The sequence below is a fragment of the Ceratotherium simum genome, chromosome 14 (assembly GCF_057802395.1).
Source record: "Ceratotherium simum simum isolate JZ-2026a chromosome 14, ASM5780239v1, whole genome shotgun sequence".
In the NCBI taxonomy this organism is placed as follows: Eukaryota; Metazoa; Chordata; class Mammalia; order Perissodactyla; family Rhinocerotidae; genus Ceratotherium; species Ceratotherium simum.
Window position 1 is genome coordinate 30,014,176 of NC_141913.1, and position 26,909 is coordinate 30,041,084.

A 26,909-nucleotide genomic window follows, 5' to 3' on the forward strand; every position below is an offset into this window, starting at 1 on the left:
ACTTACCTGATAGTTCAAATGCCATGACCACTAGAATACTTTCTTTCATCTTTTTCAAAAAGTGATATTAATGTCTATAGCACCTTATCGTTGCACCTCTGCATCATTTATTTTATTTATATGTTTATTAATTTGGTTTTTCACCAGGAAAAGTGTTCATAGAAGAACTGGATTTCTTTGTATTTAATTTCTTGCTTCCAGGTTTAGCACAGTGCCTGATGCATTGCAGACACCCCATAAATGCATTCTGATTGGCAATACCTATTCTGATAGAAAAATAAAAAACACTTCTTTATTTGAAAGCATAATTCTATCCTCACAAATTGGAGCAATTTTAATATCATAGACACTATAGAAGGATATCCTAATCCTATTTTGTACAGCCCACTACCAAGAGTACACCATATCTGTCTCTGGTCATCTGATCTATACAATGGAGGTATTTTCCTTGTTAAAGAGAACCATAGTCAGACAGCAGTTCAAGTAGTAAAAAATATTTATTATAAACTATTGCAACCGGGGAAAATGAGACCTCAGTATAGAACTGGGCTCAATTCTGAATATAGCAGGGACATGTAGAGATTTATACTAACAAGCAGAATGAGGGGGTCAGGAGACAAAAAATTGCTAAGAGGAGACATCAAAAGTAGGGGAATTCTTATTAAATAGATTTAACAAGATTCTTGCTGAAGACAGGCCAGGCTGATCAGATATCCAGAGTGAGAGATGAGGATTTGATCAGACACGGAGGGCCATCAGACATCAAGTGTGGGGGATTCTTGCCGAACTTACTTAGCAGGATTCTTGCTAAAACCATACTCAGCAGGCTGAAGACAGGGTTCAAGGACAAGTCCTAGTCAAAAAGAGGACTTTGAGAAGCCGTTCTAAAGTTTGATGAAGGAGAGAGTGCTTTTCGGCTTTTACCGACATTTTTAATGGTATTTATCATAGCAGCTATCATATTATAATAAGCATCTATGAGAAAAGTTTACAGTTGAAACTATTACACAGGGATAATATATCTGTAAAGGTTGCATCTATGAGCTCCCAAACACACTTGCAGAAGAACTGTAACCAGAGGCCAATTTTCTATGTCAAAGGTGAATATTAGCTCTTTAAATTAAAACATCGACAGTATCTTCAGCATAGCTGAGGCACAGTCTTTCATCTCTTTGCTGCTGCTGCATGTAGCAGCTTCCTTTGTGTAGAAGGATGAGTGTCTGCCTTCAAAGGATGAGGATTTAGTAGGACTTCAAAGGTGATGTGACAGATGGTACATGAGGAAGCATGGCCCAATGCCTATTCTCACATTAAAAGGTGTTTTTTTAAACATGAACTCTGTTGACATTTACACATGATAATGAGTGCGGCATTTCATCTGCCCGTGCCTCTCTGTTGTAGTCCCACGTTAGTTATCCACAGAACATGAAAGAGTGCTGGCAGCCATCTTGAATAAATGGAAAGTTAGACAAAATGGCATTCAGAAACCTTTCAACAAATATCAGGCTTCATTTATTCCAGTGTCTTCTTGTCAATAAGGCAGACAATTCCAGGGTCATATATAGCAATTCTATTTAACTTATCCAATTCAATATCACTTTATTGAATGCTTGCCACACATGCAACATTATATTAACTGCTATGAGAGACTTAAAAGAAAGATATTACAAAGTTTCTACCTAAGGAAATTTATGTGAGATTTTAAAGACGCATACATGTGAAGCAATTTGAGGACAATAACAAGATGCTCAATGTGGTACTTACTAAGACTTCACCAAGAGGAAGTACATTCAGAATACGTTTGTCAGAGTTTTCACAGAAGACCCTCTGCTAGAAATCTAGAGAGTAACTGCTGGGTTCCTCTCTCTCTCCCAGGTAGGATTCATGAACAAAAGAGAACTGGGGCAGAACAGCAGAAGGGAAAAGATGCAAATAATGATACCTTAGTTTTTTTGTGCAAATCACAAGAAGACAATAATTTTAGAACTGTTGACCTTGTTTTTACTTTATGTGTTCCTGAAATCCAAGCTAAAAGTTTTCAAAGGGAAAGAAAACAAAGGAAAATATAATTTTCTATAATTGTACTTTATCAAACATTAGAAATTTAAATCAACCTTCCAGTTGTGTATTCTTACTGTATTACTGTCTATGGTAGGTCTAATGAGACTCCTAGGGAAAAGGGTAGCTGCAAATTCCCAGTATGCAGTCATTTCTCCTCCCTTCTATTCACAAAAACACAGCAATAGTAACTAACAAATACTTCACTTTTTTAAACAATAAATGAAAAGATCATTCATGCCACAGAGCTTATGCATATGGACTATTTAAATTGTTTTCAGTTGATATAAAAAATATCATTCTTAATTTGTTTGGCATTGCATTATTTTGGTTCATCGAAATAAATGAATTCTGAAAGGTTACTGTGGAGATACCTATCAAGCATCTTATCTGGCAATGAATAGAAGAAAAAAAATGGAGGCTGTGTACATTGCAAACTCTAATCTAAATGTGTCATTAGATGGAGAACAAGTTGTTAATATCACCCTTGAAATTGACCTTGTCAGAAAGAAATGTAGACAGTGCTCCACAATTTTCAGTATGAACTATCTTCCAGACTTTCTCATCATCCTTCTCCCAGTGTGGAAATACATCACTGCTCCTAACTAATGTTCAAAACATGCCAAGTACACAGTTTTTCACACCAATACAACTACCGTGGCTACTATGGCCAGGAGGTGACATTGTCTTTGGAAGAGAGTTTTGTCAAAAACCAAAATAAACAAATTACCTCTATCTATGGAAAAGTGCATGAATGTATTATAGGATTACATTATGAAGGAAAATAAACCTCACATTTACACATAAAGTCAGCCTAATGTTAAAGGGAAAGGTTTATAACAGAAAAAATTGGAAGATGGTCATCATGGTTGGGCTGAACAAGTAGTACAATGGGGAAGGAAAATTTGGTGTAAAATAACTTTTCATGACTGGCATTTAAGTATTTGGGCAGAGCACATCCTCATACATATTAGAGGAAGCTGAATCTGAGGCATGAGCCACACAAGTTGAAGACTAAATCCTTTGTAAATAGAACCTGTGAGTATTTTTTTAATATGGTAACTATTTTCATGCTGCTATATTTCTAAAGACCAATGTACATCTGAATATAATTATAATTTTAGATTCTGAAACTTCTTCATGAATATTTACAAAATTACCTAGAACGTTGAAAGAGTAGTCTGCAGAGCTGAGTTTTAGTACATTTTCTAAATTTTAGAACTACAGTCATGTACCCCATAATGAAATTTCGGTAAATGACAAACCACCTGAATGACAGTGGTTCCACTAGATTAGTATCATATAGCCTAGGTGTGCAGCAGGCTATACCATGTAGGGTTGTGTAAATGCTCTCTGTAATGTTCACACAACGATGAAATCGCCTAGCCACACATTTGTCAGAACATATCCCTGTCGTTAAGTGATGCATGACTGTATATGAAACAGGAAAGTAAATTATACTGTAGCCTCCATTTCGTTATCACTAAAATTGCATGGTCTTATTAAATTTTCTTAATTCTTTCACCCATTTTTTTAACAAATATTTTGTTGAACACTAAGTACTGAGCATAATTACAAAACAAATATACATAAAATTTATTTTATGGAGCTTATAATCTAGCAATGGAGACAGACATTTAACAACTATACCAATAAATGTATGAGTATGCTATTGCAGAGAGTGGCAAACTATACACCAAGCAGTTTTCTATTCTTACTGGACCGACAGCTTGACTCCGTTTCCCATGTTATCCTGCAGTTAGGTGACTGGTATAATATAATTTAAAGCTATATACACAACTTCCATTCCTGGCCTATAAAAATCTCCCATGCATGATTGTGATTTTTGATGATCTGTCAATATTTACCCTATTGATATAGATGCTACAGTGATTTTGGAAGTCGTGTGTTGAAGATAGTATGGTCAGAAAATGCAATGAGCCTGGGTCCTTGAATCACTGCCTGGAGAAAGGCCATCTGAACATAGGAACATCTACCTTGAACTTCATATTAGTGAGAAATAATGTGTTACTATAAATTTTTGAGTTAGATTGATTCAGTAGTTAATATTACCTAGCAAATACAGAAGTTTATCTTCAAGTGAGTGTCTACCACAAAAGAAAAATAGGAATAACAAAATATGTGCAATTGGCTTAGTAGTTGAGCACTTGAGTAGTGGGCAGTGAGAGAATATGTTTCACGGGCTAAAAAGATGGATACCCACTCTGTGCAGTGGCAAAATATTTGGTGAAACTCTTTGCAATAATTTGGAAACAAGATAATGTGTGTATTGAGACTATAGCTCTAAGGCAAGTGGTTAAAAAGCGCCAGAGAGCTAGTGTGGCATGATTATTACTGTCTGCTTTTAATAAGATGTTATAGGAAAGATGAGTTCAAGTAAAAATTTACTGATTTTCAAACAGAATTAGAAAAAAACACAGAGATTACTCTCCTTAAATGGTTGGGAAAGCCAATAAGTTCTGAACTCCAAAGGGAAAGAAAAAAAATTGAAAGTGAACATGGCACAGTAAGACTTTTCAGCTGAGGTAAATGACTCAGCTCTGCATCAAAGATCAAAGTAAGAGTATTATTTTCATAATAATCCTTTTATTTCAGATGGCCTAAGTCACCCTTAAACTAAGAGCCACAGGCATGGGGATAAGGAAGTAAATAAATGAATAGGCATGAGAAATATGTTATAGGAAAATGTTTGGCATATGTACTGTCAATAATTGTGAAGGCCTTGAAGTTTTATCTTACTTGGAAGCTAACAATTTGGCCTGCCACAGTTTCATGGATGCTGCTAGAAGATACAATAATCCTGGGCCAAAGACAAAGAAATGTTTACTCACAGCTATAGCTATAGCTAAAGATTTGGCTTTTTTTTTGCACCAGTTCCCTGTGTCCCAGTTCCCACAGGGCAATGTGAATACATCTGTACACAAAGTGGGTTGCATTACAGTACAGGAACCCTGAGCTTTGGGAATCCAAATATTTTATAATTGGTAGTGACCATGCTGGACCTCTGCCTAGAAGGAGATACCATCTCTGTCTTAAGTCTGTAAATAAATGTACTCTGCTTCAGATCTAGATACTTTCTCTAACTTCGAAGGCTCTTTGGTACACAAACATCCTTGAAAAGATAATCCAAGAGCAAAGGCAGTTCATGACCCTTGTTGCAAGATGTTCACAATTGTGATCATTTCATGGAGAATTATTTCCCAACATGTAATGGTACATAAAACTCTCAAAAAACAAACAGATCGGAAGCCTACCAACTTTTTGAGCAATTACGTTAACAAGGAAGCCACAAGCTTAGAATGAAGATTAAAAAAAAAAAAAGGTTTTGAGTCATTAGGAAAAAAAAAACAAAACAAGCAAACAAATAACAATAAATATTAGGCCATCAAATTTGTGGAGTGTGAAAGCTGTGCACCCTCAAGGAAGACTTTTTGTAAAATACCTACTTCTGATATGGCTATGGAAATTAATGAACACAGCTTTATCTCCCAGAGCATAGACACAAGAGCCATGAAGAACAATGTAAAGAATTCCTCCCAAGAAACAAAATCAGTGTCTAATTAGGAAATATCTCTATCATTTGAGCTATTATATTTTGAAGATTTGTTCATAAAAAATAGCTTCTATTACAACTTTAACTGATATGTAAGCTATGATAAATATTATGTTCTAAACATAGAAGTTGAAATTCAATATTATAATTGATGAAAGTGATTGCAACTAGGGGGTCAGATGGTGTTTCTCTGAAAATTGGCCCTGAGCTGAGATCTGAAAGGTAAGTAGGAGTTAGCAAGAAGGATAGAGATAAGAGTATTCAAGGTGATTAAGTGTACTGTAATAGAAACAATCAAAAATGAAACACAGAGAGAAAAAAGAATCAAAAACAGAAAAAAGAGTAAGTGAGCTATAGTACCTTTTCAGGTGGCCTAATATATATGTAACTGGAGTACCCTAAGGAGAGAAAAGAGATAGGGAAATAAAAGAAATATTTAAAGAAATAATGGCTAGAAATTTCCCTAATTTGTTGAAAATTATAAAACCACATATTCAGGAAGCTCAATGAACCCCAAGCAAAAGAAACATGAAGAAAACTACATGGAGACATATGATAATCAAATTGTTTAAAACTACTTATAAAGAACAAGTATTAAAAAGCATTCAAACAAAAAGTCACCTCTTACCCAGAGCAAAAATGAAAGGATGACAGAGATTTCTCTTCAGAAATAATGCAAGCGAGAAAACAAGGAGAAGCATCTTAAAAGTACTGGAAGACAAACTGTCAACCCAGAATTCTATAATCAACAAAAACATCTTTTAACATAAGAGAAAATGTATAGCACTAAATAACCGTATCAGAGGAAAATCATAGTCTAAAATTAATGAGCTCAGCTTCTGCCTTAAGAAACAAGAAAAAGAACAACAAATTAAAAATAAATAGGACAAAGGAAATATAAAAATCAGACGAGAAATATAAAGTAGAAGGCAGAAAACAATAGAGGCAATCAATGAAACCAAAAGTTGATTGATTCTTTGAAAAGAGTCAATAAAAGTGATACACCTCTAGTCAGAATAATCCAATTTTTTTCAGTTAGAAAATTGAGATTACCAATATCAGGGATGAGAGATGGAACATCAACAATCATTCTAGTGTTTCTTGCAGACACACACACACAAAATCACTCTACGGTTATTACAAGTATAGGGAATATGATGATCAACTTTAAGCCAATATATTCAACAATGTAGATGGAGTGAATAAATTCCTTGAAAGATACTAGATACCAAAGCTCACTCAAAATATATTAAGGGAGGTTAAACCTGAATAGCCCTATTTCTATTAAATAAATTGAATTTGTAGTTTAAAGCTATGGCACAAAGATACTCCAAGCCCAGCTATCATTGGCAAACTCTACCAAACAATTGAGAGAAATATGATATCAGTTCTATACAAACTTCCAAAAAATAAAGAAAAGAAAAGAATTCCCAACTTATTCTATAAGGCTAGCATTACCTTGGTAGCAAAACCAGACAAAGATATTACAAGTAAAGTAAAATACAGAGCAATATCCCTCATGCACACAGATGAGAAAAGTCTAAACAAAATTTTAGAAAATCAAAACCAAAAATATATAAAAATGGTAATATAGTATGACCAAGTGAGGTTTATTCCAGGAATTCAGGGTTTGCTTAACATTTGAAAAATCAATCAATTTAATTCACAAAATTAACAAACTAGAAAAAGAAAGATATGATTATTTCAATAGATGCAAAAGACTGTTTGATAAAATTCAACATTCATCAATGATAAAAGCTCTCTGCATCTGAATAGAAGAGAGTTTCATCAATTTGATAATGAATCTCTTCAAAACCTACATCTAACATTATACTGAATGTTTAGAAACAAATGCTCTTTAAAGAGAATTTAAAGACAAACACTTGTTTAAAGACTAATATTTCGTCTGGCAATCAAGAATTAAAAAACTGCCTGTTCTCTCCACATCTATTCAACATGTTAGCAGAAGTTCTAACCAGTGCAATAAGGCAAGAAAAAGAAATAAAAGGCATCCAAATTAGAAAGAAAGAAATAAAAGTGCCTTTATTTGCAGGAAAGTAGTTATCTATAGAGAAAATCTGATATTACTACATAAAAATAACTTGAACTAATATGTAAAATTAGCAATATTACAGGAACTAAGTTTAATATACAAAATTCAATTTCATTTCTGCATATTAGCAATGAAGAAACAAATTGAAATAAAAATATCATTTATAATAATATCAAAAATATGAAATATTAGGAATAAATATGATGTGCAAAACTATACAATAATTTTAAAAGCCCTAAATTAATGGAGCATTATCTATCTTGTTCATGAATGGCAAGTCTCAATATCATTTTGATGTCAATCTTCCCAAATTAATACGTAGATTCAGCACAATCCCAATCAAAATATCAGCAGCTATATTTTTTTTTAGAAATTGATAAGCTATTTCTAAAATATGTATAAAAATTAAAAGGGTACAGAATAATCAAAGCAAATTTGATAAAGAACAAGATTGGAGGGCTGACAGTACTTGGTTTCAAGGCTTATTATAAAGCTAGAGTAATGAATACAGTACGTTATTGGTAGCAAGACAGAAAATAGAACATTTGGAGAAATTATAAAGTCCAGAAATAGGCCCACACATATACAACAACTGAATTTTGGCTATACTACAAAAGCAACTCAGTGGAGAAAGTTTAATCCTTTCAACAAATAATATTTGAACAATCAGGTATTAATATAAAAAATAATGAAATTCAATCCATACCTTGCATCACATGCTAAAAGATTAACTCAACATCAATCATAGACCTAAAAGTAAAACTGAAGTATAAAACTCCTAGAACAAAAACACGTCTTTATTCCCATGAGTTAGGCAAAGATTTCTTATCTATGACACAAAAAGCATGATCCATAAAAGAAAATATTGATATATTGGAATTCATCAAAATTAATAACTTATGTTTTTTGAACACACTGTTAGAAGAATGAAAACACAAGACCCAGACTGGGAGAGAATATTTAAAAAAGCATATATTTGCAAAAAATGACTTGTATTCAGAATATATAAAGATCTCTCAAAACTCAGTAACAAGAAAACAAATAGCCCAATAAATAAATGTTCGAAAAATTTGAATAAACCTTGCTCCAAAAAAGATATATGCTTAAAATCATTAGTCATTAAAGAAATACAATTAACAATACAATGAAGTATCACGACATACCTACCAGAATGCCCCAAATTAACAACTGACCATACCAACTACTGAAGAGAATATCAAGGAACTGGCACTCTCATATACTGCTGGTGGGGATATAAAATTGTGCAACTTTTATAACCTCTCTGAAAAATAATTTGATAGTTTCTTAACAAGGTAAATCCATATCTACCATATGGTTCAGCTGTTCCATTCCTAGGTATTTAGTTGAGGGTAAAAAAAATACATCCAAAGTCGTGAATAGGAAGGTTTACAGTAGCTTTATTTTATTTTTTTATTTTTTCCAAGGCGAGAGAAGAGAGAAAGGGAAAGAGGAAGAAAGTAGCTTTATTTTTAAGAGACAAAAACTGAAGGAAAAAGCAAATGTCTATCAACAGATGAATAGATTAAAAAATTGTGGTATATCTGTACAATGGAATACTATTCAGTAATAAAAAGAAATTAGCTATTGATGCATGCTACAACATAAGTTAATCTCATAATAGTAAAAGAAACCAGACAAATGAGTTCATCTTGTATGACTACATTTCTATAAAACTCTAGATAATTCAAACTAATCTATATTGACAGAAAGCAGATAAGTGACTCCTTTGGATTAAGAGAGGGGCAGGAGAGAACAATTACAAGTGATTACAAGGTAACTTCTGTGAGTGAAGAATCATTCATTATTTTGGTTGTGGTGATGGTTTCAAAAGTGTATACATGTATCAAAATATTAAATTGTGCATGCTCACTATGTACAGTTGAGTGTATGTCAATTATACCTCAAAGAAGTTATTTTTTAAAAAGTAAAAGAAGTACATAGAACAGCAGTTGCTATGAAGAGTGAGAGAAAGAGCCTACTAGAAGCCCATAGTAAGATTATTTCCATGGTGCTGGTCACCCAGTTTAGGTTGGTGTTCACGAAATTCGTGGTGATGACAAATTGCATAGTTGTTTGCTTTTCTGTGGTACAGAGAAACAGATAGGAAACTGGCAAGGACATGGACAACGGGTTTGTACATTCAGAGTTAGGGTTTCTAAAAGGCAGTGTATATAAATCAATGGCTTACAATAATATCTGGTAGATACTCTAATATCCAGTTTCTACTGGAGAGATTTCTAGTGTTCTGACAGAAGTTAGAAGAGACTGTGGTGAAGGATCTTCTTAAAGCTTTCATTCAGAAGTGGCGTGTCGCTTCTGCTCTCATGTTATTTGCAAAGGCAAGTCACCTGGTTAAGCCTGACATCAAGGAGAAAGATAAATATACTCACAGGGTGGAGCATCACAAGTCAAATAGCCAAATTTAATGCCAATGTGGCAGGGATACATAAAAAACTTCAGTGCACAGCAGAACATGTGTTTAAGTCCAATCTTCTCCTTCAATAAAAACTATTTACTTGTCCCACCTCAAGGAAGAAACCACAACAGTCCCGTCCAATTACAGTGTCAGACTCAAGTTCAGGATCTTAGAATGGTGTCTATATTAGACCCAGATGTGTTTCTTTTGGCTCCAGAGATTTATGACCCCAAAAGTCAGGTTATCTAGCCCATTCATGTAGAATATGCGTTGTTGAAACAGGGACATGATAACTGCAAGAAATACTCCCATTTGGAGAGGGCAAAGTGGAGGCATGTAGTGCCACTGCTCTGCAGGACTCACGACATTCTGTTGGGCAGAATTATGAGGGGCCTCTACCCTGGATTTTGGGAGTGTCCTTGATAGCTGATTTTGCTGCCTAAAACTTCTCTCCCCAATCCACTTTTCTTTGAGGAATGTGTCCTTATTGTTGGCTGAGAAGCTCTCTCATCCTGCTTCTTTGAGTGTATGAAGATATTAGACTTCTAAGTGGAACCATTTATATATATTTTTCATTGTACTCTTTTTTCTTAGCCATAAACCTAGCAATGCCGTAGATAGAGATAACGCCGTCAACTGAGAGAAGAAACTGTGAAACACAGCCACCCCTGACCCATTAGAAAGTCAGAGGACCCAATGGTCATTTTCAGCCTCAAATAATTGGTGTTTCTGTAAGTGGTGGCCCTTTTCAAGAACTTGCTCTGTCTCAACTCTGATTCTAGACACTTCTGTTTAACAACAGTCACACCCACAATTCTTTTTGCAATATTTCTCTCTCTTTTTACTTAGTCATGAGTACAGTTTGCTTTTCAGAGGCTTACTTAGCTTTTTCTCATATTGGTGGAAAATGGCACCCAGTTGCAGCTTTCAATACTACAATCTTCTGAATATCTGGACACTTTCTAATCCTTTTTTTTTTTTTCGCGCTTAGCCCTTTTTTGTTTGTTTGTTTCTTAAGTCACCTTTTTCCTATAGTCACTTGTCAAATATAGACCATAGCAACCAAAGCATGCTAATAAAATTCTAGTTCCCAGAATTAGCTTAGCTCAAGCCTAGGATCACTTGGTACATTTCCTGTCTTCCAAGTTATTGCAGGTAAATATTTTATCAAAAGTTTTGCAATTTCATAACCACTTTTATATCTTCAATAATTGTTTCTGTACCTTTGTTACCATGTCCTGAGAGCAATATCATAGCTTTTAGGTATTTTTTTTTGCTAAGGAAGATTCACCCTGGGCTAACATTTGTTGCCAATCTTCCTCTTTTTGCTTGAGGAAGATTCTCTCTGAGCTGACATCTGTGCCAATCTTCCTCTATTTTGTATGTGGGTCACTGTCACGGCATGGCTGCCGACAAGTGGTGTAGGTCTGCACCCAGGAACTGAACCCAGGCTGCTGAAGTAGAGCATGCCAAACTTAACCGGTAGGTCAGTGGCCCAGCCCTGTAGGTATTTTATTATATCATAAGAGTATTCCTCTCCTTGTATCAATTTATGTAGCAGTAAGCATAGGTGAAGTTATGCTTCAGTAGCCAACAGCTCCTAAGTGCTCAGGAGTCTTCAACAACAAAGGTTTATTTCTTGCCCAGTTTACCTGTTCACTGTGGGTCAGGGGTGGCTATGTTTTACAATTTCGTCACTCAGTTGAGGGAGATATCTCTATTTCCGGCATTGCTAGGTTTATGGCTAAGAAAAAAAGAGTACAATGCAAAATATACATAAATGTTTCCACTTAAAAGTACTACAGACCACTTCAGTTTCCATTCATTGGCCAAAGAAATCACATAATTTAATTGGACATTAATGAGGAAGTGAAATAAAATATAATTATCCTGGGAGGATCAGAAAATATTTTGAACTATTATGCAATCTACTGCAGGGTACTGTGGAAAGAGAGAATATCTCGTGATTGCGCTGATAGAATATGGATGTAAAGCAAGCAGGGGGAGAAGTCTTCAACCAATGTATTTGAGAACTGTATTGGTCCTACAATCAGCAGATGTTATAATAGGGCTATTTGATAAAAGGAGCTAGAAAATATATGAGAATGTGATTAGGAAAAAAGATGATTAGCATTTTTGGAGGAAATATTCTCTGATTAAATCAATATCATAATATCACTTTTCTTGGATTTGGCATACTGATCTTTGACTTGCCACTATCTTAGAAATTCTGGCACTTAGAAAATCTCAATATGAGTGCAATTAATGCACATTGTCATGCTGTTGTTTCCAGTGGTTTCCAGGAAATCTTAGAGATCAATATGGATCACAGAATATCTGTTTGAATAGATTGACAGATATTAATTGTAAAGACAACTGAAATTAGTGTATTGATCAGGTAGAATTCTTTTTCATCTTTGAGGTACATTTGTCATCCTAATTGGGTTGATCCTACAGAAATCTCTAGAATATATTCATGTTGAAAGTTCTCCATTTCTTTCTTACTCAATTGTCACTTTTTTTAAATAAAGGTAAAATATGAAGGTAATGCATCAGAAATAATCTGATTATTAAATAAAAGACTAACTTCAGAAATTTTCTTAAGGCAGGAGATTTTGAATCTAAATCAGCAAACATAATACAAATTTGGTTTAAATATGTACTTCATGAAAGGTATAGAGAAGCAGCAGTAGTTTAAAAAAATTAATGCATAAATGTCAGAATAAAGGCACAAAATAACTTCTCTTTTTTCTTTAGAAAAGATAATTGTGAGAAAGAATAAAGTAACTGAGAGGAATGCATTGTATTTCATGACCAAGAAAACTTCAATTGTGCTATTAGTTTACGCTGTAGCAGCTCTGCCCCTATTTAAAAGGACATAGAACTCATTGTGTAGCACCCCAGAAACATGGGAACACCAGGAGAAAGAGGCAGCCATCATCTAGAAAACAAACAGCGAAATGAATTGCTATTTGTCACCTTTCTAACTGTTCTGTTGACCCTTAGTCCCCATCTACTCTGAGTGGTTTCATGCACAATTCTTAATAGAGTACAAAAGAAAAAAGCAATGCTTGCATTTTTAGAATGAGAGAGTCATCCTCCAAAGGTTGCCCCTTAAAGGTAAAGAATTGTAACTCTGTCATCTTTGTGGTCAAATTCCTTTTCCTCTTGGAAATAAAAGAATGCTTTTTAAGTGTGATTTTCTTTCTTTGTCATCAGCTACGAGTGATGAAAGACAGATACTAACAAATGGAATTAGACTCTCTGCCTATCCTTAGATCAAAAACTGCAGAGGTAAATCAGTTTGTCATCCATTTTCCCCCATTAGGACAGAGAGCATACGGTTCGAATAATTCCTAGTAAGCTCCCATCCCAACATAATTAGTGTATGAATAACGGCTGCTCAGCTCTACAGTGTGGACATGATCTGTGGAAGATGTCAGAAACTCCGCCTGCATACTACATCCAGTGCATTTACTTACTCTCTTTCAAGAAGGTGAGGACATGGTAACTGGGGGCATGTTATCTTCTTTTCACCAAAATATAGGATTTTAAAACATCTATCATGAGACAAAACTTTTAGCGCTTGTGTAATTCATCACCACATTCAAGAAACGTTTTTGAAATCCTAATAATGGGCAAATAATTAGGACATCCAGAGATGAAGAAAATCTTTATGGATACTTTTCTGTTTCTACCAATCATGTCATAGAGCCTAGCAGATAAGGTAAGAACTTTGTGGATGTAGGATGGTGCAGATCTTAAATCTGTTCACACAGCTGTAGTATGCTGGTTAAATACCCACAAAGAACTAAAGAGCATGGGAGGTGATATCTTATGCAAGCAAATTGACATAGAAAAATATCTCTTCATATTCTATATAGTATAAGTGGTGAAGTTTTTTTTTTGTTGGTTTGATTTTTGTTCGTTTTGGTTTGGGTTTTTTAATGGAAGGGATGACTATAGACTAGTATCATACTTTCTTCTCTTCTTGACCTATACTGTTCCGTGAGATTTCAGACTTGGGTAAAGGCCAGTTTTACAGGCACAATTTGTGCTTAAGCTTAGAAAAATGTTTTGGCTGAAACTAGAGATGTAGTCTATAAAATGAATCATAGTAAACTGTACTCATATTAAGCCCAAGATTCAGAACCCATTTATGCTAACGAAACCAAATTCTCAATCATAGCAACACACAAAGAAGTCCTGTCAACTAACACAGTGATCACTTTCTTTTTTTTTTTTTTTTTTGTGAGGGAGATCAGCCCTGAGCTAACATCCACGCTAATCCTCCTCTTTTTGCTGAGGAAGACTGGCTCTGAGCTAACATCTATTGCCAATCCTCCTCCATTTTTTTTCCCCAAAGCCCCAGTAGATAGTTGTACGTCATAGTTGCACATCCTTCTAGTTGCTGTATGTGGGACGCCGCCTCAGCATGGCCGGATAAGCGGTGCGTCGGTGCACGCCCGGAATCCGAACCTGGGCCTCCAGTAGCAGAGCGTGCACACTTAGCCGCTAAGCCACCCGGCAGGCCCAATGATCACTTTCTAAGTTTAGTTTGACATTGACATTTTGCTTTAGGGGATTTGTTTTTTTTTTTTTGTGAGGAAGATCAGCCCTGTGCTAACATCTGCCAATCCTCCTCCTTTTTTTGCTGAGGAAGACTGGCCCTGGGCTAACATTCATGCCCATCTTCTTGCACTTTATATGGGACACTGCCACAGCATGGTTTTTACAAGCGGTGCGTTGGTGCATGCCTGGGATCCGAACCGGCGAACCCTGGGCCGCGGCAGCGGAGCTCACGCACTTAACCGCTTGCACCACCCGGCCGGCCCCTTAGGTGATTTTTTTAAATTTCTTATTTTCTTATTATTTTTTTTTTCTTTCTGTCTTTTTTTTTTTTTCATGATAGACTTGAGATGAATATCCCCACTGAAAATTAATTCACATTTACTTAATAGATAGTTCAATTTGGTTGAACCCCTTTTCCTTTAGTAATAAGCCACCATTTGCTTGACTACATTAACTAAATCAATTTGCCACTCATTTTGACGTCACATAACTAGGTTTTATTCACAGCTAACCTCTATGGGATATAGGATTCCAAAAGGTTTGCAGGTTAAAGAATCCTGAGGTTTTATTGCAAAACAGTTCTGTGTAACCAGAGATCCTCATTGTTTATATGAAAAATGAAGACTCAGTGCTACTGAATTAGCAATAATAGGATATATGTTTTAGTTTGTTTTGTTTTCTTGTATTGATTCTGTTTTTAAAATATGTGGAAGGTTTGTGTTAAGCAATTCACTCTTTCTGCCTGAGGAGCTTGTCTGGATTTAGGAATTATTCTGTCTGTGGGGGAACAGAAAGACAATACATAGAAGCACCCAAGAACCAAACAGAAATTTGGCCTCATCAGCAGAGAATTGCTGAACAAATTAAAAATGGTTAAAAAAAATCTATTCAACAACAGACTCATATCATTTTGATTATAATTTAGAGCATTCATTCTCAATATAAACTCCCATAGAAGGGATACTCGCTAAAGGACGTAATTCAAATAATGGCCCTCATCTAATTTCCAGAACATTTAACAAAGGTACATAATTTTCTTAATTTTAAGATTTCTTTCCATAATTTCCTCCTTAAAACATTAGAGTGGCTACTACTGGTCTGCTAACAATAGCTGTTCAAATGAAGGAACAAGTTACAAATGAATATTGAGACAAAACATAGAAAACACCTGAACAAGCCTCTTGAACATCTTGTATTTCCCTCTCTTGAGGGAAGCATGAGTACTTGGTTGAGATTATAAAGTATATATGCTTAATGTATAGCCATATGTATGTTTTCTGTTCCTATAAATATACTTTAACTTCATATAAAATTATTTTTTATTATATTCGATACAAAGCAAAATGAATTCAAGGTTAAATACATCTAAGTTTGAAAGCATTTGTTCTAGCTTTCCAGGTATTTGCTTATCTAAAACATGTTTTTCAATTCCTATTCCTTTAAATGTGTAGTCCAACATAAAACTATATGAGTATATTCTTTTTCAAGTGGCATTTTAATTAAAAATGCTACATATAAAGATAGGCATAGTCATATCACTTCTCTACAAAGAATGATATTTTCAAGATCAAACTAGTGGGATTAATATAACCAAAACTATAAGGCATTTTGAATATTCATGCTTACGTTTTCTCTGATTAGAATAACAAACTATAAGCAATTGATTGATCACCCAGAAATTGCCCTTAGAGAGAAAGAGAAAGAGACAGAGTCAAAGATAGAGAGACAGAAAGAGAGAGGGAAGCTATTTACAGGCATGATTCATTTCTATGGTCAGTAAAGTCTATTGCAACAATGAACAGTCATAGTGTAAAATATTTTTTTAAGAAAAATTTGTAGCTTACAGTAGTACAGTTTTCATATTATTATAGTTACAAAAGATGTGAAAATACATTATGTGATTACTTAAATATTGCTTAAAATAAGTAGACACATGTCAGCATTTAAAATGTTTCTTCTTTTTTTAAATAATTCCGAATGCCTTTTTGTGATGACATTTGTTGATATATATATATGTGTGTGTGTGTATATGTATATATATAAAAGCAAGAATATTAAAGTAGTTATCATTTTTTAAAACAGTGTCAAAGGTGAAAATCTGACACTTTCAGTTTGCTTGAACAAGTTGGCAGGAATTGATCTAAATCCAGGAAGTATGTATCTTAAAAGGAAAAAGAAACTCTTAACTGGTTGATGTGGTCTGAAAATATGTACTGGCAGAACATCAATTTAACTCAGTAACTAGCCAGAATCCCAAGGTCAATAAAGAGAGATACATTTATGTGTTTATATCTTGTTAAAAATTTGATTAGGTCGTCTTCAAATACACATTGGAAATAATAGAATATGATGGCACATCACTCCTCACTTATGCTACAAAGCTAGCAAATTAGTTTGTGATAACTATATGATTACTATATCCAATTACATTACTAGTAAGTTTTTGAAACACATTTCCATAGCACAAAAAGAGAAGAAAAATTGAAAGGATGTGTAGCATGTAAGATGCACATTTATATACATATCACACACATGTTTCTCTACACGCAAAACTGAAGATCAAAGTTTTATGTATTGACATACATCATCCATACATTTTTATCTTGACACAAAAAAAGACTGGGCCAAATCTTTCAGAAATCAAATGTGAACTCATTTTGAAATACCAGCAGTGTTTGAATTTTAAATTAACCTATTTACAATGAAACTATGCTTGCTGATTGCCATCATCTTCAGGAAAATTAACAGTAACGATCATTGGTGTCATAATGCAATTTCCCCACAAAAATCACATAGGCTTCATTACTGTTTACATAAATTGTCATAAATACCAATTATGGCTGAACATAAAATGTAATGCTCTTTTTTTAATCATAATCAGACCATTGTTCTTCTAATTCATATGCTAGGGGAATAGGGTTTTGATTCAACCTTTGTTGTGAAGAAACTGTTTTGATGGTAGTTAGTTTTGCTTGAAGTGCTGGTTGGCTCCTTGTCAAATCACTCACTCTTCATTTGGATCATGTAGTCCTTGTCCCCGTTCAGTATGTCCTCTAATATACTGGGAAGAACATGGAGTCATGCTAATGGCAGATGAGGGAGATATACGCTGAAAGTGTCCTCTAGACTTCAGCCGAGAGGTGGCTTCCGGTGGGATTTATAACAACATTTGGTGTAATTACGTGGAAGCCCCCGTAAAGGAATAATGCAATAACAGACCTGTTAGGGGAGCACATTTGTGGCACCAATTCCAGCTTCCCCCATGGGTCAGCAGAACAAATAGCCAGTTAAGGCAATGCCCTGTTAAATGGCTAATTTTCAAAACAAATAAGAGTTAAGTTGCTGGCAGGAGAGTAGAGGAAAAAGCCAAGAAGAGATTCAGCATCCTTATCATTTTGGTCTCTAAGAAGGAGATAAATCAGCATGAAAGGTTATTCAGAGGGAAAGTCAGAGCAGGGGACAGTTCTCTCTGAGGACAAAAGCCCTGTCTTTGCTTTCTATAATCCAACAAAGCAAAGGTGAGAATCACGCTGTTGGGGTCTATTTTATCTCATCATAGAACTCTTTCTACTTGTCTGCTTGTTTATCTTTTGGCCTTTCTTCTTGAGTTGCTTACTCCTAAAATTTAAAAATAAGGTCTGCATGAAGTTTCCACCCTCTTCTGATTCAGAGCAGGTCTTAAAAATTAGAATCAGAAGAAAAATCACTCCATTGATTCTTTGAACAATGCTGGTTATGTGTGTTGGTGACCGCATGTGATTACGTGTCTGCGGGAGCTATGGTGAGTTGATCTGCTGCTGTCTGCCCCCTCCCTCAAGATTGGGCAACCTCTGTTATTTTAATGAACCTTGGCAATTTGCCCTAATTCTACCTGATTTTATCCTAGTTGATTAAAGCAAGCTGTAGTGATATGTCCAGTCATGTTTAATGAAACCAAATTACCATTGTTGATCTAAGAAGAAAATAAGAAATAAAACTGGTAGGGATTTCATCTGTGTGAGAAATCAAAGTGGAACGAACAGAAATCCAGTAAAATTAGCTGCTGTTGTTTCACTGTCTAAGCGAGACAAATGCAAAAGGTAAACAAATGGCATCAGCAGGGAGGAGAAAATGAGACTTTTACTTTTTTTCATCTTTCATAATCTCATGCATTATCGGTAACAGGGTGAGACATTTTAATATGGTGTGATCATCATTAAAAGGCAGATATTTATCTTATCACAGTGCATTAAACTCCCAGAAGGAAGTTGGAAAAGAGAGAGAATGAGTGAGAGACTCTCATGAACTATTTAATGAAACACTATGGTTGTAGCTTATTTTGATTGTTTTCCCACAAAAAAAAAAATCTCATGTTGGACAAAACTGGTTCCAAACACACCCACTGCACCCAGGGCCGGTGCATTTTGAGAAGTCTCTACTGTGTTCTGACTTTGTTTAATAATTTCTAATTATGTTCTACAACACAAAATTAAATATTTCTGTCTGCATTGTGTGTACTTATTCATGAGCTGGGCATTAATCGTAAAACTATGTATCTTGTTGTTTATTTATACCAGATGTGAGTATTTATGTTGCTCTGTTCACGGTTCCCAGCTAGGTCTTTATTTGTATACTGAGCTGCTTGGTTTTGCATGAAAATGGTTTCTGAGCTCTCGAGTTCATCTCTACTCTTGTGTTTAAAACAACAACAAGAACAACTATTTTTAAAAGAAATTATGAATAACTAAGAGATTTCTGCTGTGGCTCCCCTGGTCTCTCACCAGCAGGTCAAACAGAATACGTTTTGGGCACCAAGAAAATTCATTTTGGGATTTGCTTCACTATGCTGGCTTCTTGCAAACAAAAGCTGCTGGGGCCGTAGAGAGCTTTTCTTCTGAAATACATTTGCATACCGTTAATTTTCTACTTATTTATTGACTTTTAAAAATGTCTGAGTTTGTTGGGGTGAGGGTGAAAAGGCTTCCAGTATGTCTTTCTATGCCTGCTTCCATGTTATCTAACTCAGCCAGTGACCTCCAAAATCCCTTGAGAGATATATATATATATATTTTAAAGGATGTCTTGCCTTTGCCATTTTACTAGCATAATTGACAATATAGTAAACCTAATTTAGGGGTTAAATTTATATGAAGTAGAAAAAGTCTTCCTCCTATACTGTCCCTTACTTTCCCAATTCTCCTGCCCAGGGCAACAGTTTTGTCAATTTCTGTGTGTTCTTTAAGATATTTTTTATGTCTACAAAAAGCAAAAATATGTATTTCATCCCAAATTTAGTGCAAATTTCAGCATATTTACTGTCCTTCACTTTTTTCCCCATTTGACATTAAATCTTAGAGATTGTTCTATATCAAGATATTAAAAAAAAAAATCTCATTCTTTTTTACAGCTATATAATATTCCACTATGTATGCATATGCATAAAATATTTAATAAAGGACAATGTTTTATTTCTAATATTAAACTAGCTATATATGGCACAATGATTGCCCCATAGGACTTTTTGATAAACATTTGGAGATCTACACAGAATGATCAACTCAGTGCACAATGATCTAATGGCATGGTTCTTTGTAAGTGTGATTGGTGATCAGTTAAGCACGACCCATTCTTAAGCAATGTGCTTAAGAGGAGAGGGTGACTGATTTAACTATTTTCAACATACAGACATATATTCATCTCTAAAGAGCACTTCCTTTGGTAGCACAGGTAACTGTCTAAGTGGGGAAAGCAGTCACATCTTTGCAATAGTGTCTTTAGTCAGAGGATGCACAAGGAACCTAGTCTGCAAGCATGTTTTGTGTTGATTAGTTACAAAATATTCAAAGTAGTTGACATCAATAATTAATTTAGAGATTTAACATACAAATCTGTACTTTTAGTTTCTGTTGAAAAGCCCGACAATCTAGCAAGAGTTGGCCTGCCTTCCTTTAGAACAATAGCCCATGGAGCTGAGTAGCACTGCCCTCTTCAGACAAGAGCATAAGTAGCTGGATTCTTCCAGACCTATCCTGGCGACTTAAATCATTATCTGCCTGGACCCAGTAGGCATTTACGCTTGCCACACACGGACTCAAGTCACAGAGCGCGTTAGAGTCAAAAGTCTATATCTAACACCATTTTGGATAAGTGCTCCAATAATGGTAATGATTACTGTGATGGTAATATTAAGATTCCTGGAGAATATAAATTCCTCATATTACGTAAAAGTAATATGAGCCTCATTTGGCCTCTTCCCTCCTCCCAACACCTTCAAATTTGCTTGGCTTTATTCAATCATGTAGATACCTGGTATCATTTCCAGGTCATGAGTGAAGACTTCTAGAACTGTTGATAAAGAAGGAGATGAAGAGCAAATACAAGCGCATCGTTACAGGGAGTCTAGTGCCACCCATAATGGTGGAAATTTTTACCCATATTAAAAGGAGAAGGGAAATATCCAACTCCAGCCCACTCTAGCCATCCTGTCCCACCTAAAGGAGTGAAAAACAAAACAAAACAGAACAAAACTGAGAAGTACTTGTGAAGTTCGCAGTCCAGGGGCACATGCTCACTAAAAGACTGAGACTTAGGCATAGGACTAGAGAATGCTTCTACTGCCCCCACAACTTACCATCATATCACTCAAGGCCTATTTACCACAGTTCTTTTTACCCAGTACATTATGTTCAGTTTCCAACAAAAAATTACAAGGCATACTGAAAGGCAAAAAGCACAATTTGCAGAGACAGAGCAAACACCAGAACAAGGCTCAGATATGGCAGGGATGTTGGAATTATCAGACCAAGAATTTAAAGTAATTATGATTGATAGGTTAAGGGCACTAATGAAAAAGAATTTTGCTTAATAATCTGGAAATTTATGAATTGGTGAGGTATCCTATTGCTTTACACATTGTGAATTGTGTATTTTTGACTGACTTGGATATCTTAAGGAAGGAAAGGAAGGTATTCGGATAGGGAGGGAGAAGAGCTATTTGAGGGTGGGCAAAGGAAAAATCATCCTGGATCATGAAGGTATTGAGGCAGATCAGGCTTCACAGACCAGAAACCTGCTGACAAAATGATCCCGTTAAGTGCAGGGTGAACCTAGAGGTGACACCCACCACCTGAGGGCCATGAGGGAAGGAACCTCGGATCCTGGGTGCCAAGCTGGCAGCCACAGGAATTGTAATGTGCCTCCCCAGACAGTCAATCCTCTGATAGTTCACTTCCTTCCTCTTCACTTAAACTTCTCAGGTCTATCTGAAGACCTACTTCTTGGACCTCATGGCACTTAAATCACACAAAATACAGGGATTCCACATGCAAGAGAAGTCCCTAAATATTTATTTCCACATAACTTAAATGCTGTGATTTGTGTTCTTTAGAAGACAAGTCATGAAATTACATGCCTTGTGTTCCTTCCCTTCTGCCAGTCATCTCTCAAAGGAATGGATGCCACTCCTTGTATGTCTGCCATCTCTGCACTCTCATTGCTATGCTTCTTCAGGGAGGGGGGTGAGGAAAGAGCGTGTCCACCCCGAAGTTTGCTCAGGAAAAGGGGAGACAGCTGAGTAAAGACTCACCACATTTTAAAAGACAGATCAGAACACAGAAAGTGCTTTTGGTTCTGGCGTCTTTTCCTAGTAACAACCCCAGCAATAATCAGGCTGTGAGGATGAGCACCATCAAAAAGGAACGCTATCCACCTGTACTCACCAAATCAGTTCTGGAAGGGGGGCAGTGTGTAGAGGGGCTTTTACCTCCAAATCTCTGGTTTGATTCCAGATATAACGAGACTGACCAAATGTCACTCTAATTAGAGGGCAATCAAGTTCCATAGCAAAATGAATTCCACAGTTTGAACTCGCTTCAAGGGGACATTTGTCTTCATTATGGGATGTGTGTACTTGGGGCTTGGTGGACATTTCTGCTTTAAAGAGACTCCTGCTATAATGAGTGTGAAGACGGAAACCTTTGCCCAGGTCTGAGCGCTTGGGGCTTGCCCCGAATGTGGAGTCTGAGCCTTCAGGTGCAATTCAGCCGAGCCTGGTCACTCTTCCAGACTGCTTTCCTATAATTGTTTCTAGAGAAGAAAGGAAAGAAAAACAGCCCTGACAGATTGTGGAGGTGATAAAGTTCCTGAAAATTAGAACTGCTAATGGGGTAAAAGTCTATTATTGCTTGAAATCTCCTAAGGTTTCATACTTTTTTTCTCCCTTCTCTCTCTTTCTCTCTGTTTTTAATTGAAATACAAAATTCTGTAGGGGATTTAGCCAATTGAGTCAATAACAAGTCAAAAGCTTAGGCATGCAGCTTATCATGTTCATAAGTACTAGATTTTTTTCTTGCAGGCTTCTGCGGGGTCCATCCCCTGTCCAGTGGAATGGCTGTCACGAGATGCCGTGGCTTATTCTTATAGGAGAATTTTAGGGCTGCTGAATCACTCTGGCCCAACAGCTGCTGGCAAATGGATTCTCTGGGAGTTGAAGTTTCTTTGTCTCCCATCTTCTCCCATTCTGTCTTGCTTAGAGTTACAATTTAAGTGAATGCATTCACTTAAATTGTAACCTGGGCCACAGCACTGAGAGCGCTGAATCTTAACCTCTAGACCACCAGGGCTGGCTCCACTGGCATTAGGTATTCTTTTTTCAAGTAAATGTCATGTATTCCTGCCTCAATATTTTTTATTACACTTTCTCGCCTCCTTTTGAAAAGTTCCCCTGCCCTGTGTATTTGAAACCTATGCTTTATTTGATTTCCTTTGGGTTTGGGAGGTTTTCCCTTACCCTTCAAATCTATCACACCCTATCCTCTTTCAGGTGTGCAGCATATGAGGAGGACCATGTAAAAGCCAGAGATGGAGACAGAAGAGAGAGACAGAAGCCTAGAGATGGTGACATCTCCAAGTAGACTGCAATTCAGCCAACTCGCATTGTGTGAGAGGCAGTAAAAAGCAGAGAACAAAGCTGGTACTGATGACCCCTGGATATGTCATTTTACTCTGTCTTTCCATTAAAATGGAGATAATATCTGATTTGTCTGTATTATAGTATTCTAGTAAGAAATAAATGCACTGTTACATGTGAACATGCCGGGTAAAAGGTTTAAAGAGTCAACCAATCACTTCCTTACATCTAAAACGATGCAAGTCCTGATAACTAAAAGTCACAAAGAAATTCAGAAGGCAAAAAGGAGAATATGTAAAATGAGGCTGTATTTTTAGATTTGTTTTTCACATGTATATATATTCCACCTCACTAACTATTGGAGAAGTGGTGTGGCATGGCTGTGGTTGACAAGGGTGCAGGATCTGGAGCCAGCCTTCCTGAATTCCAACCCTTGCTCTGCTATGAGACATTGAAGGAGTTATTGTTCCTTAGATCACTTATCTATAAAAGGTGATCATTTTTGGAGGACTTTTGGAATGCTACCCAAACAGAATATGGACTCAGTTGACATTGTTGTTGTTAGTGTTGTCAACTCGATTCTGACTCCTAGTGACCTTGTGTAGAACAAAGCAGATCTCGATCTTTTTTGCGCCATCCTCTCACCTTCTGGTGCTATATCAGACAATGCTGCACTGCTATTCATAGGGTTTTCAAGGCCAATTTTTTTGGAAGTGCGTGGCCAGCTCCTTATTCCTAGTCTGTCTTAGTCTGGAAGCTCTGCTGAAACCTGTCCATACCCTGCTGGTATTTCATAGCTTTTAGCAACACAGCAACATGCAGTCATCACAGTATGACAACTGACAAACGGGTGGTGTGGTTCTCTGACCAGGAAATGAACCTGGGCCACAGCACTGAGAGCGCTGAATCTTAACCTCTAGACCACCAGGGCTGGCTCCACTGGCATTAGGTATTCTTTTTTCAAGTAAATGTCATGTATTCCTGCCTCAATATTTTTTATTACACTTTCTCGCCTCCTTTTGAAAAGTTCCCCTGCCCTGTGTATTTGAAACCTATGCTTTATTTGATTTCCTTTGGGTTTGGGAGGTTTTCCCTTACCCTTCAAATCTATAGTGGTGTCTCTGTTCTCTGAGCTCCTAGAGTACTTATTGACAGTCCCCCAGTTGGAACTTAATTATAGATTTCCTTTTGGTATGATTTTTTTGTTGTTTATTATTTTCTAGGCAGCAGTATGAACTGAAAAGGAATTGAGCTGTTTTATCATTCTTATGAACCTCATTTAACCTCTCTGAGCTTCATTGTATTAACCTGTAAAGTAAAGAGGATGTTAATAATAATACCTACCTAACAATTATGAGGATCTACAGAGAGAAGGTCTGTGAAAGTTCTTAATAACAAGGAAAATTGATTTACTGCTCTTATATATGCTCTGGTCTATCCAAATTAGATATGACGTCTTTAAAAAATGAAGTGTTATGTATTTCAGAGTCCTCCAGCATCTGGCAGAATGTCTTGTGCCTAATAGATACTCAATAAATATCTACTGACGGTTAAGTTGATGTATTGAATAAATATATTAATTAACAGAGTTGCAGATTGAATAAGGTTTCATGGCATGAATGAGAATAATTAGAAGAGATACAGAATATGCAAGGTAGATAAAAGGTGCCCTAAAATCATTCCAAGGAAAGGAATCAGGCCTTGATTAAAAGTGTTTGTGTATTTGTAGTGTGTGTATGTGTATGGAGAGAACGAGAGAGAGACAAAGACAAAGGCTTAAAAGCTGGGAGAGGAACTTGATTTTAAAAAGGTATAAAAGAGGAGTGACGTCAGCATTATGGCGGAGTGAGCTTTCCCGTGAACTCTTCCCCCGACAAGATACAACAAAAGCAACAGTCACAGACCAACAACGGAATCCCAGACAGTGAAAACCTAGAGCGGAGGGATCCACACTGCCGCACATCTGAGAGTGGAACGTGCTGGGCCCCCGGAGGAAGTGGGGAGAGGTAAGGAGAACTCCTCTCCCTCCCCATCAGATCAGGGATCCCGTCCGCGCGGCTCCCAGAGAGGGGGTAGGGGCGGCCCTCGGCGGGGAAACCGTGGCTCTTCGGACTCTCTCAGCCAGTGGGAAACTCCCGCACAGAGGACTCAGAGGAGCCACAGGGCTACCATCAACATCTGAGCACCCCAGAGAGTGGATAAAGAGGGGCAAACGAGAAGCCTCCCACGTCAGTGACCCAGAGGGCAAAAGAGAGAGCTCCCCCCTCCCCGCAACCCGGACTCTGCAGCTCAACCGACCAGACCAGACCTAGCGATCCCAGGCAGACCTGATCAAACGACTGGCCCGTGGATCACAGCGGGAAAAAACAAAACAAAACTGCGGATCGCAGCAGAAAAACCGGGGCTGAGCGCAGGGGGCTTAGACTACACAGCCTTTTACCACCAGACAGTGGCGGCAGGTGGAAATTGCAACCAGAGACTTCCAGGATGAGGAAAAACAAAACCAACACAGGAACCACAATGCAAAAATATATGAAATCACCAGAGCAGAAACAAAATGACAAGCACCCAGAAATCAACCCCGAAGACACAGAAATCCATAAACTAAATGACAGAGATTTCAAAATAGCTATCATACAAACACTCAACGAAATACGAGACAACACAGACAAACAATTCAATGAGATTAGGAGTTTCTTCACAAAAGAGATTGAAATCATAAAGAAAAACCAATCAGTGCTGATGGAGATGAAGAACACAATGGAGGAGATAAAGGAGAATCTGGAATCTTTAAAGAACAGAGCTTACAATATGGAGGAAAGAATTAGTACTTTAGAGGATAGGAATACAGATATACTCCAGATGGAAGAGGAGAGAGAACTAAGACTAAAAAGAAATGAAGAAAGACTCCGAGAAATATCTGACTCTATTAGAAAATGTAACATAAGAATTATAGGTATTCCTGAGGGAGAGGAGAGGGAAAGAGGAACAGAGAGCCTATTCAAGGAAATAATAGCTGAGAATTTCCCAAATCTGGGGAAGGAGCAGGAAATACCAGTAAGTGAAGCCAACAGGACACCTATATATATTAACAGACAAAGGCCTTCACCACGACACCTGGTGGTAAGGCTAGCCAGGGTCAACGACAAAGAAACAATATTAAGGGCAGCTAGACAAAAACAAAAAATAACGTACAAAGGAACTCCCATCAGGCTCTCAGCGGATTTCTCAACAGAAACTTTTCAGGCTAGAAGAGACTGGAATGATATATTCAAAATACTGAAAGACAAAAACTTTCAGCCAAGAATACTCTATCCAGCAAAAATAT

General features: G+C 36.6%; 1 protein-coding gene across 2 annotated transcripts in view; it reads left to right on the forward strand.

The window, feature by feature from the left end:
- The window catches only part of LOC147915291 (uncharacterized), a 249,875-nt gene extending 224,955 nt beyond the window's left edge, over positions 1-24,920 (forward strand). For both annotated transcript variants that reach the window (XR_015554306.1, XM_087439165.1), the window contains one exon: positions 23,495-24,920. Coding sequence is in view for 1 of the 2 variants with exons in the window: in XM_087439165.1 (XP_087295291.1) it covers positions 23,495-23,585 (91 nt within the window). In the remaining variant the exon portion in view is untranslated. The remainder of the gene's footprint in view (positions 1-23,494) is intronic.
- Positions 24,921-26,909: the final 1,989 nt, after the last annotated feature.